At 36.2% G+C, this 18,696-nt stretch overlaps 1 protein-coding gene across 4 annotated transcripts; it reads left to right on the top strand.

The window, feature by feature from the left end:
• Positions 1 to 1,023: 1,023 nt before the first annotated feature.
• Positions 1,024 to 17,712, top strand: pou2f3 (POU class 2 homeobox 3). 4 transcript variants are annotated; one of them, XM_039662476.2, is made up of 14 exons: positions 1,024 to 1,286; positions 1,666 to 1,722; positions 3,475 to 3,509; positions 3,987 to 4,088; positions 5,971 to 5,985; positions 6,221 to 6,326; positions 6,434 to 6,522; positions 9,110 to 9,283; positions 11,199 to 11,340; positions 11,470 to 11,603; positions 13,522 to 13,686; positions 15,190 to 15,247; positions 15,346 to 15,460; positions 16,753 to 17,712. In XM_039662476.2, the coding sequence occupies exons 2-14, from the start codon at positions 1,674 to 1,676 to the stop codon at positions 16,790 to 16,792; spliced, it is 1,224 nt and encodes a 407-aa protein (XP_039518410.1). In that variant the 5' UTR covers positions 1,024 to 1,286; positions 1,666 to 1,673; the 3' UTR covers positions 16,793 to 17,712. The 4 variants fall into 4 exon arrangements, with proteins under 4 accessions (XP_039518410.1, XP_039518414.1, XP_039518413.1 ...); XM_039662479.2 differs by having other exon boundaries at positions 1,030 to 1,286; positions 15,190 to 15,232; XM_039662480.2 differs by lacking the exon at positions 5,971 to 5,985 and having other exon boundaries at positions 1,025 to 1,286.
• Positions 17,713 to 18,696: the final 984 nt, after the last annotated feature.

The following is an 18,696-nucleotide window of genomic DNA, read 5'->3' as shown; positions in this document are numbered from 1 at the left end:
ACCGATGTTACTCCTTGGTGTGTTTAGTTTATCAGTCTTTATCTCCATAAATGTTTATCGGTCGGGGTAACGCAAACGATTCGAACCGTTACGAAAGAATTGCTTCGCGCTGGAAATGAATCAAGCTTAATCAGTAAACAATGCCTACCCCCGCACACCATGAGATTCTCAGTCATGAGAAACTTCGTGGGTGAATTCACTGGAATAGTGTTGAGGATATACGCATTTGATTTAATTACATGATCTCAGAATTTTGGTTGGGAAACCCGTCCCCAAGACCAAGAGACGGCGGTTTTGTTTTTAATGTTTACATTTCCACAGAACTCTGGCTAGAGAAATGCATTGAGAAATCATTCACCTCTGTTGGGGAATGAACTCTGCCAGGGTTAAAAGATAATCGTCCAGAATCATAATGTTTAAAAAGATTTGTATTTTGAATAAATGCTGTTCTTTTAAACGTTTTATTAGTAATACAACCGTTTCCAACATTGATAATAACTGAGTATCAAATCAGCATGTTGGAATGATTTCTTAAGGATCATGTGAAACTGAAGACTGGAGTAAAGATGCTGAAAATAAATTATATTTTAAAGTGTATAATGAAGTATATTCAATAAAAAAAGCATTATTTTAAATTTAAATTTTACAACATTTACCTTTTTATATATATATAAAATTATAAATAAATATATATTACACACACACACACACACACACATATATATATATATATATAGATAGATAGATAGATATATAGAGAGAAAGATGAACCTAAGATACTTCTTTCAAAAACATTACAAATATAATTTTTTCCAAACTTTTGACTGTATCCTATATAACTCATTCAGTCAAACCCATTCAAGCCTAGAAAAAGAAGCATCATAATTCCAGCCTTTTTGCATAGTGCTACATCTGAATAAACAGAGCTATGCCATGTTCAATCAAAGACCTGGCACACTTTAAGTTTACCAGTGTACATTGACACAGGCATAGAGTTGCACGCATGTTCCTATTCTCAAGCTTTTCGAAGTTTGCTGTCTGCCTATTGTTGTTTTATGCAAAAAGTCAGAGTCTGGATAGGACACACGAGGGCCTTATGCAAATGACGTGTCTATCGCCTGGTGTGGGATACTGGAGAGGTGAATGCTCTTCTACTAACCCACTTTGCTAAATGTGTTTCTCTGAACCTTTTTGAGAAAGGCACACTCAGTTCACCCGAGAAAAGCACCACAGAAGCAGGGATTTAATCTACAGAGCCTGGATCAGTGGACCTTTTCTTCTATAAGGTAAGTGTAGATGTACTTCTCAAAGTTTTTATAGAAATGCTTTATATCCCAGATTCCTGCTTACTTCTCAAGCGGAGACCGTTTTGTGGAATCATATTGTTTTGCATCGTACCTGTTCACAGCTCTAGATATTGACAGATTTAAATGTTTTTGACTAGAAGAGATTAGGGTGGAGAGACAGAGTGATTGTGGTGAATAGTGAATGGGGATACCCTTGCTCTTATGAATATTACAACAAGCCCTTTACATAAAGGAGAAAGCTGGACACATTAGAATAAACCTCAAGATCATTTTACTGGCTGGGCCCAGGCATGAATTGCCTCAGTGTCTGCATAAAGTTGTGATCCTGTAGGAAAATCAGCTGTATTTATCATTACAGATATTAAGATGAGCACAGAGGCTGTTGAACAGACAGAATCTCAGCACGAACCAGCTGGTAAGGAGCCTTTTCACTCTCTGGATTATTGTCAATTGCCTTGAAATGGAACAATTGCCTCTTAACTAATGTATGGTGACATTTGAATGTAAATAACATGGAAAGTCAATAAATTATACGCCAATTATATATATATATATTTTTTTTCAGTTTACTCTATTTAGAGTTGTAAAATAACAGAATTTGTGGCACGAGTGAGGTTTACAATATTTAACAACTCTATAAAATATGACAATGTGCTACATTACAAAACACATTTGATTTATTTTCTTAAATATTGAAAATATTTTATGTCCAAATGTGATTTTATTTTTGGGTATTTTCTCACAAATTGAGCCTTTATTTTCTGTGTTTGATGCTAAATGGTTAAACACCGTGTTTGTGATTCACCTTTAAATGAGGATCAAAATTTCACGAACTGCCATCGGGCTTCTTCACAAAATAACCGTTTGTGGTTATGACCAAAAGTTTAACTCTTTGTGTTGATGGGACACTGGTCACGCTCTCGGGCAAGTTTGTACAAATGGCTCTGCGCCAACCTTAGAAGTCATTATTATGTTCAGTGCATATACATCTATACATTTTCTTTTTTACTTTTTATTTGTCACCCCATAAATTGTGAGACATTCTTATGTATTGTTGAATACAGAGTACAGAGTGCATAAGGTGTGTGATGTGTGCAGGCTGATGGATGTGAAGTCTACCAGGATGTATGTGGCGGTTTGTTTGCAATGAAGTGCTCATAGCCTCAGGCACTACTGAATCTTGGTCTGGTTACAATGGCTTCTGTAGGGAACCATCTCGCTCAAATGAGGAACCTGAGAGAAATGAGAATTCAGAGAGAGCAGTGTATTGTCCCTCATTGTTAAATATCTATTTAATTTATGTTCTATCACCTCTGTGGTGTGAAATGTTTGGATATGGCTTAGGGTTCAGGTTAGACCTATCAGGTATCCCATCAGGTCATCTGATACCTACAAATATTTGGATTGTACAAAATAAATGTCGTTCATGTTTACAAACACATTTATATGAGCCGACATGAAAACTAGTGAAAGTATATCTAAATCAATTTTTTGTAGTGAGGGCATTTTATTGTTTTGGACTTGTACAATTGCTACGCATCATCACAGTTTATGTGCAAACACGTATGACTGGATGACTATAACCATTCTGACTTTAAAATCAGGGATTTTAACGAAATATAATGCAATCAAAACGGGGGAAATGGGTCACGGCAGGTTTTATAAGCATAATAGTGTGTGTGTGTGTGTGTGTGTGTGAGAGAGAGAGAGAGAGGGGAGGGGTGGTGGGGTGGAAAGAGATGCACCTGGAGGTCTGTAAGTATTCAAATGTGAAAGCCTCTAAAAGTTGCCATGGAAACTCATTTGCATGATCTGATGATTTCCATACTGGAAGTTTGGCTCAGGAGAAGGCTATATTTCCATATTGTGGAGTGAGTGAGTGTCGTTCTAACCACGGCCTCATAGAGATAGATTTGAATTTCAAATGAAGAGAGATTACCTGGTATTGACGACCTTTGAACCGCCGACTAACCCTCCTCGCTCAGTTTAATGGAACATTTGGGAGTTTGTTTTTATGGTGATCCATCATAAGTCTTACTATGAAAGCTCCTTGAAATAGTTTAAATGAAAACTAAAATGTTTTGTAACATTATCTGGATCCCTCGAGTGGGAGACAGTCTGAATGTTTATGTAATGTTAAGTGTGATTATCTTTTTTTGTTTTTCAGACATTGAACAAAATGGCATTGACTTCACCAGACAAGTACGTACAAACTTTGCTTGACTTATCATTCATCATGTGAAAACGAACTGTTTTGGTATTCGGAGCACCTCTCATGAGGTGAAACTCTTTGGTACGGTAGTTCAAGTGGAAACGGATTGAAAGGTTTCAAAAGTTTTCTTTTGAGAGTCATTATGAATAAGCTTCATTCGTTCTTCAGATGAGCCTGTCATATGATCTAGTGGTGAGGACAGAAAACTTTCGTGCACAGGAACTAGCTTCAGGCTTCTGAGGGCATTTGCATACTGCGCCTGCGGGAAGGGAAGGAATGTTTGTTAAAGGCCCTTTGCAGAACGAGTCCTGCAGCCTTACTGGTCTCTGAGTACACACACAGAGTGCATGTACACACACACACAAACACACATGCCTGAGGACCAAAGCGCGACAGTGAACCACTACACATCTTGAAACGTTCACCGTGTTTTGGGTTGTCTAACAAAGTATTTGTTTCACGTACAGATAAAGACTGAGAACCTGAACGATTCCCCTCATTCTGGTTCGTCACACAAGACATGCCACTTAACTCAAGGATCACCGGTGCCTGGTGGCCAGCTTACTGGGGTACGTCTTTATCAACACAGTCAATGAGAAGTTTTTTTTCAATTATGTTTTGTATTAAGAAAATTAAGCCTATTTAGATCATTAGGCCTTTTGGCTTTGTTAATTTTTTAATAACAGTTAAAAAGATGGTCCACCCCAAAATGAAAATTCTGTCATCATTTACTCAGCCTCAAGTTGTTCCAAACCTGTATGAGTTTCTTTCTTCTGTTAAACACAAAAGAAGTCCATAGTATAGAAAAAAAAAATACTAATGAAGTCAATTGGTTCTTCAAAATATCTTCTTTTGTGTTCATCGGGTTTGGAACAACTTGAGGCTGAGTAAATGATGACAGAATTCTTATTTGAGGGCAAACCATCACCTTTAACACCGATTAAGCACCGATTTAAGCAACTGCAAAAAAAAATGTCATTACTGTAATGTGAGAAAAATCTATATATTAGATATTTATTTTATTATTCAAGTATTTATGAGGAAAAAAAGGAATACATTAAATATTTATTATTTATTTTGTTAATTAAGTATGTATAAATCACAGAATACATTAAATATTTATCATTTATTTGTTATTTAAGTATGTATGAATCACAGAATACATTCAATTTTTATTATTTAAGCATGTATAAATCAAGGAAGCATTTGTTAAATGCCTTTAATTTATAATGACTTATTATAATCATTTTTTATATAATACAGTAATCTAATAATCTAATTAGAATCGCCACTAAAAATAAATTGTAAACTAACAAAAAATAAGAGAAAAGCATTATGGTAATGACATTTTTGAGAAATGTCTGCTTAAAGAGATAGTTTACCCAAAAATAAAACTACTGTCATCATTTACTCAGCCTCAAGTTGTTCTAAACCTGTATGAGTTTCTTTTTTTATGCTGAACACAAAAGAAGATATTTTGAAGACTATGGGTAACCAAAGAGTTGATGGACCCCATTGACTTCCATAGTATAGAACAAAAAGTCAGTGGGGACCATCAACTGTTTGGTTACTGGCATTCTTCAAAATATTTTCTTTTGTGTTCAACGGGGATTGGAACAACTTGAGGCTGCGTAAATGATGACATAATTTTCATTTTAGGGTGGACTATCACTTTAAACACAGATTAAGCATCGATTTCAGTCCTAATTCTCATACAGTAACTGCAAAAACTGTCATTACTGTAATGTGACAAAAATCTATATATTAAATATTTATTTTATTATTCAGGTATTTATGAGGAAAAAACAAATACATTAAATATTTATTATTTATTTTATTATTTAAGTATGTACACTGTAAAAAAATATGTTCATGATTTGTAATCACAACATTTTTTTCTTTTGTCAAATCGACTTAAATTATTTATGTGGTTCAGATAACATAATATTTTGAGTTTCTGGTGATTAAATCAATCTCCTTCATTGTATTAACTCAATTTTTCCATTTCAATGAACTTAACATTTTAAGGCAACCAGGTTACTTCATTTTTTTTAAGTTAAAACAACAATATTTTTTTTACAGTGTATAAATGATGGCAGCATTTGTTAAATCTTTTTAATTAATAATGACTTATTATAACCATTTTCTTTTATATAGTACAGTAAAAGATTACTGAAGTCTAATTAGAATCACCACTAAAAAGAATGTAAATGAACAAAACAATAAGGGAAAAGCATTATGGTAATGGCATTTTTGAGAAATGTCTGCTTAAAGAGACGGTTCACCCAAAAATAAAACTTCTGTCATCAATCATTTACTCACCTTCAAGTTCCAAACCTGTATAAGTTTTTTTCTGTTGAACATAAAATAAAATATTTTGAAGAATGTGTGTAACCAAACAATTGATGGTAGAAGTTTTTTTTTTTTTTTTTTTTGTATAACCTCATACAGGTTTGGAACAACTGGGTAAGTAAATTATTTCATTTTCAGGTGAACTATCCCTTTAAACTGTCTTAAAATGTATTTCTTAATTCAAAATATCTTAATAGACTTTACGCAAAATACTTTTCTTATTTTTTCTTCTTGGATGCAATGTGACCTGAAAATGTTTTGTGTGATTTAATGCTTGGAAATTCACCCAAAGTGTGATTGTGGTGAAACATGAGGTATGCATGTAATGGCTGTGGATTGGTGTTTTTAGGAACTGCCCTCCCTGCACTCACTGCCCCAGCTCGTCCTGATGCCTGGATCTCATCTGTCCTCTCCGTCATCATTTCTCCTCTCACAGGCCCAATCAGGACACCAAGGTCAGTGGATGTACTGGATCATATTAGGGATGATGTTGCTCACTGAGAAAGGTATTTTTGTTAGACTCAACTACAGTACATACATGTTTAAATGCTGTTTCCTCCAGCACTGCTGCAGCCCAATCTGCTTTCCTTGCCATCCCAGTCCCAGACAGGACTCTTACCACACCAGCCAGGCCTCGCACTCACTCCTCAGGTACGATATCGGAACCTAATGTTGGATTATTTCTTGAAATAAATGAATGAATTAATGTAAAAGTGTTAAAACGCCAGAAACCCTTTACAATAAGCTTTCATTTGTTAACATGAACAAACACAGAACAATACTTTACAGCATTTAATAATCTTAGTTAAAGGAGTGGTTCACTTTTGAAAAAAAATTTGCTGATAATTTACTCACCCCAATGTCATCCAAGATGTCCATGTCATTCTTTCTTCAGTCGAAAAGAAATTAAGGTTTTTGATGAAAACATTCCAGGATTTTTCTCCATATAATGGACTTCAGTGGGAACCAAACGGTTCAAGGTCCAAAAGACACTTTTACTGCAAACTGCTCAAAGGGCTTTAAACGATTTCAGACGATGAAGAAGGGTCTTCGAACAAACGAAACGATCGCTCATTTAATAAATAAATAACAAAGTTTTAAAAGCCTTGCTCTGTTCTGTGATGCACGTTCGTGACTCTCCTGTTCGAACTCGTTGATCAAAATGAACGAATCTTTTTCCGAGTAATTTGGTTCATTCAACGAACAAAACGAATGAATTGACTCGGAAAAAGATTCGTTCATTTTGATGAAAAGGAGAGTCACGAACATGCATCGCAGTACAGAACAAGGCGAGCATTTGAGCTTATAAAACTTAAACTTTGTTGTTATTTTTTTTTTAACGAGCAATCGTTTTGCTTGATAAGACCCTTATATTCATTGTCTGGAATCGTTTAAAGCCCTTTGAACAGTTTGCACTGAAACTGTCTTTTGGACCTTGAATCGTTTGGTTCCCATTGAAGTCCATTATATGGAGAAAAATGCTGGAATGTTTTCATCAAAAACCTTAATTTCTTTTTGACTGAAGCAAGAAAGTCATGGACATCTTGGATGACATTGGGGTGAGTAAATTATCAGCAAAAGTTTTTTCAAAAGTGAACTCCTTTAATGTTATTCTCAACATTGACATTATAATACATTTTTAAGATCAAAAGTCGTATCTGTTTACATTACTTAATGAACTGTGACCTCACATGAAGATGAACATTTGCATTACTATTAACATCAAGAAAGGTTAATAAATGCAGACGCAGTAAAAACAATGCTCAATGTTAAATTAAGCTAGTTAAAGCATTAGTTCACCCAGAAATGAAAATTCTCTTATTAATTACTCTCCCTCATGTCGTTCCAAACCAGTAAGTCGTTTTGTTCAACTTCAGAACACAAATGAAGATATTTTTGATGAAATCTGAGATATTTCTATCCCTCCATTGACAACCACACAACTAGCACTTTCAACCCCCAGAAAGGTAGTGAAGACATTACAGTAATCCATGTGACTCCAGTGGTTTAACCTCAATTATATGAGGTGATGCGAGTGTTTTGTTTGCGCCAAAAATACAACATAATTTACCACTTGAAAAAAAATATATATTTATCACCAATGCGCATTCAGGCAGGAGTGTCTGCTCTCACGTGTGTATCCTGGTCCCCTCAGGATCTCTTTTTGGAGATTAGTATTTTGTAATTAAAATGGTAAATTATTTTTGTTTATTGCGCAAACAAAGCACTCATGCCACATCGTACTGTACAATTGAGGTAAAACCACTGGAGTCACATGAACTACTTTAAAGATGTCTTTACTACCTTTCTGGGGCTTGAAAGTGGTAGTTGTGTAGCTGTCAATGGAGGGACAGAAAGATCTCAGGTTTCATCAAAAACGTCTTCATTTGTGTTCTGAGGATGAATTAAAGTCTTACGAGTTTGGAACGACATGAGGGTGTGTAAGCCCTTTAATGCATTAACTAACATTAACAGATGAGATTGTAAAGTGTAACCAAAACACCTGTTTATTCTTCACTGTTACTATTTTACATGTATTAAATAAGTCATCAAGTCTATGAAAGAACACAAATGAAAGAATGGGAATTATATAGTGACCAAGAAATGATCAAAACTTCCACCCTTTGTCTTGTTTATAGTTTTGCCCTCTTTTTCCTTTTTTATTTTCAGAAGAAACATACGTTTGGGCAAAAATGCCTCTAAACCTTTGATTATATACATTCATTGGTTCATATATTGGTTATTATATGCATCTACCATGACATTTAAACCTATTAACTGTCACTCCCCTCATTATAGATGTACAAATGCACATCCAAACTTAAATAGTTGTAATTCTTGAATACTTAGAAATACAGGTCTCTTTTCCCGGTCTCTTTTTTAAAGAAGATTAAGCAGATTATGTATATATTTTACAAAACAATTTGGACTCTAAAACTGCTCGAAAACCATATGTGTCTAACCAGGTTTTTGATTCCCAATTTGAAGTTGATATCATTAAATTGCATACTAACAGTGGTACTGTAAGGTCTTTCAATGAATTTCCATCATGGTAGTGAGAAAACCATACCATTGCCATATTGACATAGACTATTACTGTAATGCATAATACCAGGGTACTTTTTTAAGGTCATGAGAACAGGAAAACACACCAAAACAATAATACAAATGGCAAGTAAGCAAACAAAGGTGATAACAACTGATTACCTAGACTCTAACAGCTTTATTTTCTCCTAAGGCAATGGGCAGGACAGGGCTGGCTGGCTCCTCTATGGATGGACACCTGGACATGTCTCACTTACAGGTCCCAAAACATGTGGGATCACCACAAGATGAACCTAATGACCTGGAGGAGCTGGAGCAGTTTGCTAAAGCCTTTAAACAAAGACGCATCAAACTAGGGTTTACTCAGGTAAGACTTTGTGCCTGGTTTTATAACTTTTTTAGATGTATATTAATTTTATGGTATTGAACAGACTAAATGTAACCAGTCCTACTCAACTCCCTCCGAGGGGTCTCAGGTGTTAGAGAGACGGGTGCTCTAAAAAGGACGCTAAAGACAGCAGCCTCTAGTATCAGTCGCTACTGCGCTTCTTGAGATTAGGGGAGTGAGGTTTACACGCACAGGCACAGCTCTTACTGGCCCACGACTTCTCCTAAACCTCACTAACATCCGGGTCACGGCACCAATTGTAACTGATCATGAACTGCTTCGAGCAGGATTCGAACTGTAGTCTCCAGTGTGGGAGGTGGCCATGCTAACAAAGGTGCTAAAAACAGAATCCGCTAGCACGTCTCTTAAATCTAGGGAGTGAGGTTTACACGCACAGCTCTTACTTGGTTACGACAGTTACACTTACTTTCCTAAACCTCACTACCATCCGGGTCACGGCACCAATTTTAACCGATCCTACTCGACCTGCTCCAAGCGGGATTCGAACAAGGGTCTCCGGCGTGGGAGGTGGCCACGCTAACAACGACGCTAAAGGCCGCAGGAGCCGCTTGAATCAGTCTCTTGTGCGCCTATGTCCGTTACTTATACATTATAAATATCACCAGCTTCTGTTGAGTTTGGAAAATTCTCAGAATCAGAATATCTCTTCTCCTGTCTCTGAAAGTGTTCAGATTTTTAAATATTCTTGCAGATGCTCATTTTAAGTGGTGTTTTGTCAACCGGGTGACTTGACAGATTGCACATATTCATAACTGGAAATAAATCGTACTATTTTAAAGCGGAAGTGCATAATAAAGCTCAGTGCAAGTAGTCCATCCCAGAAGCGAGAGACACAGATTGTGTTTGAAGCCGCTAAATTCTCATCAGATTGCATAATTAATAAAAAAAAAAGAATAGAAACAACAATTCTATCTGAAGACATATTAAGTAAACGTGTGAATATATCAATATTTGTCCCTAATGGACATTGTTTAGTGATCACAAATAAATGGGAGTGAACACGATTGAATACGTACTGTTCTATTCAAAAATATCATTAATAGAGCCAGACCGATATATCGGCAGATCGATATTATCGGCCGATATTAGGCATTTTCCAAACTATCGGTATCGACAGTTATAATGGCCGATAAATGAATATTTCAAAAATAAAATAAAAATGGACGAAACGCGCTTGAACCATGTCCGCCAGAGGGCACTCTACACCATTCCTGTTGGCAACATTCGTTGAGTTAGTCACGATACACACATTGCTTGAATAACAATTAAAAGAACATCCCCATCAGTTCTCTTAACTCAAATAAGCATGACAAAATTTGTGACTATCATGTCCAGTTTAAAATAAATAAATAAATAAATTAAATATCAGCCGATATATCGGAATATCGGATTTTAAAACCCAAAAATATTTGTATTGATATCGGCCTTCAAAATCTCTAATCGTTAACTACCGATTGGTATTGCATAATTTTACAATCCTGACAAAAATGAGGATATTTCTGTCATTGTAACCACGTTTTATCATAAACAGTGGGCAAGTATTGAAGCTATTCTGATTCAGTTTCTCAAGCTCAAATAAGAATGCTTGAATAAACAGGCATACTTAGTCAACATTTATGTATATTTGTTTTGTCGGACTAATGAAATTCACATATATTGTGAATGTCGTTTTTAGTGGTAGTAGTATTTTATTATTGCAATTTTGTATATTTCTTTCCCTGTCATTTCAAATATCAATTTAACTTCATGTGAGTGTACTGTATATCCACTCAAATATTAAATGGACAAGGAGCTAATTTTAAATAGGCTCAATGTTGCCCAACCCTTTGTGGATCTCATCCAGTTCTCAAACTCTCCTGTGATGTGTTTGCAGGGTGACGTAGGTCTAGCCATGGGAAAGCTGTATGGAAATGACTTCAGTCAGACTACCATCTCACGCTTCGAGGCTCTCAATCTTAGCTTCAAAAACATGTGCAAGCTAAAGCCCTTGCTAGAGAAGTGGCTGAGTGATGCAGGTATGTGCTGCTACTGCCCTCTAGTGGACAGAACTTCACATCTTTTTTCTGTTGTTATCATTAGGTATTTGTTTTGCGGACTGTACTCAAATACTTGTAATGTTAAACCTTTCCTTCACATCACCTCAGAGAACTCGCCATCCGACACCATGACCAACCCTACCACCCTACCACCCCTTTTGGAGGGTTACGGGAGGAAGAGGAAAAAGAGAACAAGCATCGAAACTAACATCAAGCTCACACTTGAGAAACGCTTTTTAGATGTGAGTTTGACATTTTTACTACTTTTTTTGATTCTTCAGGCCCTCATATGAACATAATTTGAGAGAATTTCTCATTGTAGAGAGCATGACAGAAGAATGATAAATATTTTTGGTCCAGTTTACGATAAGGTCTAACCCTAACTAACAATGAGCAACACATTTGTTACAGTGTTTGTTTATATTTTTAAACATTAGTTAATAAAAATACAACTATTCATTGTTAGTTCATTTTTTCTCATGTCCATTAAATATTATTAACAGATATTAAGATTCCAGTATTTCAATGTTTAGAAGTCTTATGCTCACAAAGGCTGCATTTATTTGAAAAAATACAGTAAAAATGGTAATATTGTGAAATATTATTCCAATTTTAAGTAACTATTTTAATATGTAATTTATTCCTGTGATGGCAAAGCTGAACATTTCTTCAGTATTTAGTGTCACATGATCCTTCAGAAATCATATATGCTGATTTGCTGCTCAGTGTTTATTAATGGTGCTCAGTTATTAATAATTGTTCTTATAATTGTCAATGTTGCTGTTTATATTTAAGTGACACATTTTTAAGAATTCTTTAATGAATAAGAAGTTCAAATGCATTTTTTTTAAAGCTACAGTGTGTAACTCTTTTAGTTTATTCTTAGCTAAAAACACGTAGTTCTTTCAAAAATATTTGTGCTCATTAATGTATATTTACTTCGTTCAAGTAATAAAGTATTCTCTTGAGTGTATAATATGCCATTGAAAATGCATACGGGTAAGGGCATAGATATCTATATAAAGGCTAGATCTAGATGTCTTAAGGCAGAGTTTCTATCGTCATCACCGGCGGCCATCTTGTCACAGGCAAGCTGATGTAAGATTTGTGGTCAGCACAAACACAAATACTCTTATCTCGTTGAAATCTTAACGGATTTACAAACGGTATTAACGTGGCTATAATTATCTGGATGATTATTTATTTATACACTTATTATTCATAAGTATGCTGTGTCATAACTACATCTCTGATGTTTATAACAAACCAAACCGTTTGAAAATCGGTAGAAAATTTAGCAAGTTATGGTTATTTAAATAGTACATGTACCATTAACACAATGTTACGAGTGAGCGAGCTGCCTGTGACAAGATGGCCGCCAGGTGCAGACGTCGACCTCCATTGGCCAGCAGCATGGACGAGATATCTAGCCTTTATATAAATATGGGTAAGGGGTTCTAATGTCGGTCGCCATGTTGCCCCTCCATCTTGAATGTACGTTAGCCAAAGACGGACACACCCGTTAATTCAAGCTCCGCCTTTCGCGTTTACATTTGAGTTAACACTCATGGACGTGGTCGAACTGGAAGCCATTTTAATCTTGGACTACATTGGCCACTGTAGGAGTTGGAAATTGGAATTGAGAGGAACAGAAACTAATATTCATTGGATTGTCATACCTTTCACCGCTAGATGGGGGTAAAAATCACACAGTGTAGCTTTAATAGAAATATATAAAAACATTTGAATTATTCCAAACTTTTTATTGGTAGTGTAAATGTTGAAATAACTAAGATTAATAAATATATTCTTTTTTGTTAGTTTACGTTTACTAATATAGTCAACTAATGTTAACAAATTGAACAAAGTGTTACAATTGATTATCATTTACAGTGATATATTATAATTTTGTTGCATTTGCAATAATTATTATTAAAATGTAGTCATCTGTGTGCTGCATTAGCATGTGGAGGTTTAATCCTAAACTATCCCAAGATTTAGAGAATTTTAAGATGTCACTACTTGCTGAAGACAGTCCCCAACCTGCTCTTATAAAGTGTCCTTTCTGATGTAGTGTAACAGGTCATTTTCAGCAATGACAAGATGCATCGGTTTTCTGTAGCCTGTGATATATAAACACGCTTTATTCCCTATATCTAGAACCCAAAACCCAACTCTGAAGAGATTACGCTCATCTCAGAGCAGCTAGCCATGGAGAAGGAAGTAGTGCGGGTTTGGTTCTGCAACCGGCGGCAGAAAGAGAAAAGGATATACTGCCCCATTTCCTCTTCACCCATGAAGTCTCACAACTACAACCCTCGTCTGGTGAGTCTGAGAAATCATTATTGAATGAGATGGGGGTCTGTCTGCTACCTCTAGTAATGATTGATCTAGTCCACAGGAAATTATTAACAGTCCAGTTAAGCTCCCCCTGAAATTTTGCAAAATGGTACTGAGCATGATTCATAATGTACATCTGGCATGGTTTCTTAGACACACCCAGTCATAAAAGTACAACCTGAATGGTGACCATCAAGATTTATTAATAATAATCTCTGGATCAACATGGATAGAGACACATAGGGCAGATCTTGTTTCGAATAGAAGAAAAGGAAGTTTCTATTCTATTCTATTCTATTCTATTACGGTCACAGAGTTTGTTAGTTTCTTTGTGTTTCAGTTTGGTTCTGTTCCTGTTTGCTTGTGTTCTCGATCCTTGTTAGTTTCTATGGTTACTGATTATGTTGCGCACCTGTCTCTACTTCTGTTGATTATCATCCTTGTGTATTTAAGTCTTTAGTCCCTCGTCTAGTGTTAACATTATGTTATAGTGTGTAGTGCTTCTTGGTTTCTCCCTGGGATTAGTACAGCTAAAAGATAACAATTTTATAATATTCAATATAATTTAATAATGTATAATATGTTACTGTATATTATATTATACCTTTCTATGGTTTGGGGTCAGTACGATTGTTTAATGTAGAAATTAATACTTTTATTCAGCAAGGATGCATCAAATTGATCAAAAGTGAAAATAAAATTTCTTTAAATGTAACATATGTTGTACGAAGCAAAACCATTTTTAACTGTGAAAATAATAAAAAAAGAATAATAGCATATCAGCATATTAGAATGATTTCTGAAGGATCATGTAAATTCACAGGATTAAATTATATTAAAAACATATTAAAATAGAAAATAGTTGAATTGTAATTAGAGCCTGACCGATAAAGGATTTTGAAGGCAATATTTTTGGGTTTTAAAATCCGATATATCGGCCGATATTTTTTTTTTATTATTAAATATTGTTGTATTTCACACACGTGTAAAAGAAAAGCTAACTTTTCTGCACAAGATACGTTTGATACTTTTTCTTTATGTCTAAATGTTCACTCCTCGCAAGTCTAACTTACATTTTACAATGTCCATTATGGCCATTATGACCAATACCGATATTTTGGAAAATGCCTAATATCGGCCGATATATCTGTCTGGCTCTAATTGTAATAATATTTCACAAAATTACGGTTTTGACTGTATATAAATGCAGAAAATAATCGAAAACATTAAACACAGACATTTGACAGTTGACATTTGAACGGTCATGCATTTTTTTTTAAATTCTACATTTGGAACAAATGGATAGCCACGATATGTTATAATAAACTTTAAATTAATAATGAATTATGTTGGCATGTTTAGAACTTTATCTTCCTCCCCAAGCTGTGTGTGTTTTTGAGGGTTTGTGATTAAAGGGATGTATGTTTTTCCTTAAAAAAAATGTTCTCCACCTTGTCTCCCACTAATTTGATTAATTTCCTGTTTCAGCCTTCAACTTCACGCTCATTCAGTCCACTCGCCTCTGGAGGTGGTGAGTATAGAGCCGGTGGGATGACAAACCATGCTATTGCCATTGTAGTAAAATGTATTTATAATTTATAACCTTATTGTGTTTTCTGATGTTATAACACATTTTTGTTGCAGTATCATCAAGCTCCTCCCCCAACAGCCCCAGTCGAGGCTCTTCCCCCAGCGCTCTGTCCACTACATCCAGTCCACTGACGGCACAGGGGGTCAACCAGACGTTCAACACAGCAGGGTATAACCACATCAAATACCATCCTTTAAAGGGACACTCCACCCATTTGCCTTGAGATTTTACATTGTTAGAAATCCAGTCTTACTATTGAATGGTCGTGCAACACTCTCTTATTTTCCCCTGAGACGAGAGAAATCCGCTATTTACCTTTTTTCACTTCCTCCTACAATGACGCAAAAATCGTCATTTTACGTCATTGTAGGAGGAAGTGTAAGTGGGGGAGATTTCTGTAAAGACTACAAGCACTAATCCCCACCCTTTCAAACCGCCCATAGGGGGTTGGACCTAATGCAGACCTATCACAGATCAGTGCCAGTGCGTTTGATTTCACCGGCAGAAACTTTTTGAAAATATGGCCGAAGGTACTGAATACGCAGACGGATGCATCATGGATAGGGTTGGGTACCGAAACGCGGTGCCAATAGGGAACCGGTTTCGACATAAACGGTAATAACCAGACCGAATAAGAACGAAAATTCCGGTGCCTGAGTCTCTGTGTCATGAGGCGCACACACGCAAAGTCTCTCGCTCTCTCCCTCGTGCGCACACTATACGTTTTCGCATGCGCGCTCTTGGAGATTTTAACTAATTTGCGGGCATCAGGGAGCCATTATTAATATGCGGGAGACTCCCGGAACGTCTGATAGCAACGGGATTAATGAAGATGCCAAAGACAAAACGCTCCAAGGTTTGGCTGCATTTCACGTGTAAAATTACGCATCAGAGTTAGTGCTCCGATTGTCTGAAGCCCATATAGAATCACGCCAATCCATTGGCCAATGCCGCGGGCGCCGGCTTAACGATCTTACCTCGTCATATTATATTAGCGCGCATTTTCTGATTTCATTGTGCGAAATGATTTTCAGGCGGTAGCGTAGAGTGAAGCTCAACTCTAGTCTACATTGATGGGCGGAGTAGTGGGAGTGGCCTGCGGAGCTGAGCATTGCAATGCACTATGGGGATTGTTGTCTACAATCCACAAGCACTAAAAAGTCATTTTCTGCCTTTTATTGGCCAAGAAGGACCCAAATTCGAAATTTATGATAATTCTACTACATATATGACCCACTTTCAATACATATGCATGTCTCCACCCTTAATTACCCTTTAAGTTACTTCACACATGCAGCCATCTTGTGTGTAAAGAGACCATATGATGCTATTTTACAAGGTCATTGTTTTGTTTATTGGGAATAGTAGAATAAGTTAACATGCTTTAATGTTAAAATATAGATATACGTAAAGGCAAAAGAAAACATTAAAAAGCAACTGACATATGATGAATTTTACAGATCCTGGTATCGCTGGAACACCACGTCATACCACCACTGAGCACCTCTGAAGAGCTCCAGTACATCCGGAGGGAACAGCCTCACTTCATAACTCACCAGACGAGAAAGGTCTTTGAAAGAAATGAAAAATTTATTCTGTAATGTTTACAACCTGCACTAAACGTGGAGGCAGAACACAGAGAACCACTATTCTGCTTCTCATGGTCTAATGTTCAAAATGCTTGTGAATAGAGCTTCACTGCTAATTACTGAAGGGAAAAAAGCACTAATATGCATCGGCACACTGTTTAGATATGCAAACTTGCTGCAAAGAGCATGACAGACATGTTTCAGGAGAGCTTTTAATGTGCGTGAAAAACCTTATTTCACTTTCTGTGCGAAATCTCTGTGCCAATTTTGTTGGAAATGAAGGTTCAAATCTGACTTTGTGTATTGATAACGGCGGATAAACTGCACAAAACAAAACACAAACTTTTAAAAAACACTGATATCTGTATAGCTTGTTTACATATTGCTTTATTAGAAATTTGTGTCACTGTTGTGTAATTTAATGCGGAAGGTTCATTGATAATTTTAGTCGCAAGGTCAAGACTGGAACTGCTGGCTCTGATATGTGCAGTTATTTTGAGACAACATTTAGTTGATTGGTCAGCACAGTTTACATTTCTTAATATATTTTCGGCATGCACCTAGTTTTGTGTTTTTGAATTTTTCTAAGGATTTCTGGCAGGGAAAACATTTTATATGCCTGCTGTGGAATATAAGCATTTCACACTATTTTTTTTTTATGCAGCATTGTCCAAAGCATTTGAAGTGCCTGGTTTCACATTTTAGCATTACTGTATGATTAATAATATTTTCTAGAAATTGTTTGGTTGTTCTTTGCTTTTTGAAAATTTGTATAACACTGTTGTATATTTCAATTTCACTGTTTGACTGTTATTAAAATGTGCACTTACATATGCCTCTTTTTCTTATGTACTATTCAAAAAACATATGCATTTGGGGACATATAATTATGTCATAATTAGAAGATAGAAGTCAAAATGATGAGATAAACAGCAATCAAACCAACAATAGAGCAACAACATGCAAATGCTGTGACTATAATCCCAGTTTATCTAGCATAGCAAGTTATATATATATATATATATACAGAGAGAGAGAGAGAGAGAGAGTAGTAAGTATTAATGGGTGGGGTTGGGTATCGAGAATCGAGTATCGATTGGAACCGGAACTAACTTTCCGTTTTTCCCGGAATCGTTCAAAAGTTAAAATTTCGATTCCTAGTTTCGATATTCACAGTCCGCCGAGCGGAAGAAGAAACCGCTGAACAGCACCAACGAAGAAGCGTCTACCGGAAGTGTTGGCATAACCACGCGAGTCGAACATGAGTAGCTTACGTCGGCGGTCCAAAGTGTGGCTTCACTTTCCTAAAAATAACGAAATCTCGGCAAAATGCAAAATTTGTGACAAAAGGAGTATTTTTACAGAAGGAGTATTTCCTTCAGAAAGGCCGTTGGTTGGCAAGGTTAGCTAAACTTTTTTGACCCTGCCTCTTAAAAGAATCGGAATCGAGAATCGTTAGGAACCGGAATCGAAACAAGGAATCAGAATCGGAATCAGAATCGTTCAAATTCAAACGATACCCAACCCTATTAATGGGTCAAGTGTTGACGAAAAAGATACGTCTTCAGCCATTTCTTGAAAATGGAAAACTCAATTACGGCAGGTCATTCCACCAGCTGGGAACAGTCAAAGTAAAATTCTTTGAAAGTAATTTTGTACCTCTTGGGATGGCACCATAAGACGCTGTTCACTTTCAGAACGATTGGCAACCAGTTTAATTGAATGAGGAGAGGTGCGATGTGTTCTCTTCAGCTCATCAAAGACCACTCAGCATTCTGGATCAGTTGCAGAGGTTTGGTAATCCATGGTGGAAGA

This window comes from Pimephales promelas, chromosome 4, assembly GCF_988280905.1.
Source record: "Pimephales promelas chromosome 4, fPimPro1.hap1.1, whole genome shotgun sequence".
In the NCBI taxonomy this organism is placed as follows: domain Eukaryota; kingdom Metazoa; phylum Chordata; class Actinopteri; order Cypriniformes; family Leuciscidae; genus Pimephales; species Pimephales promelas.
The sequence above is the reverse complement of the archived record's forward strand: the minus strand, read 5'-3'. Positions and strand labels throughout refer to the sequence as shown.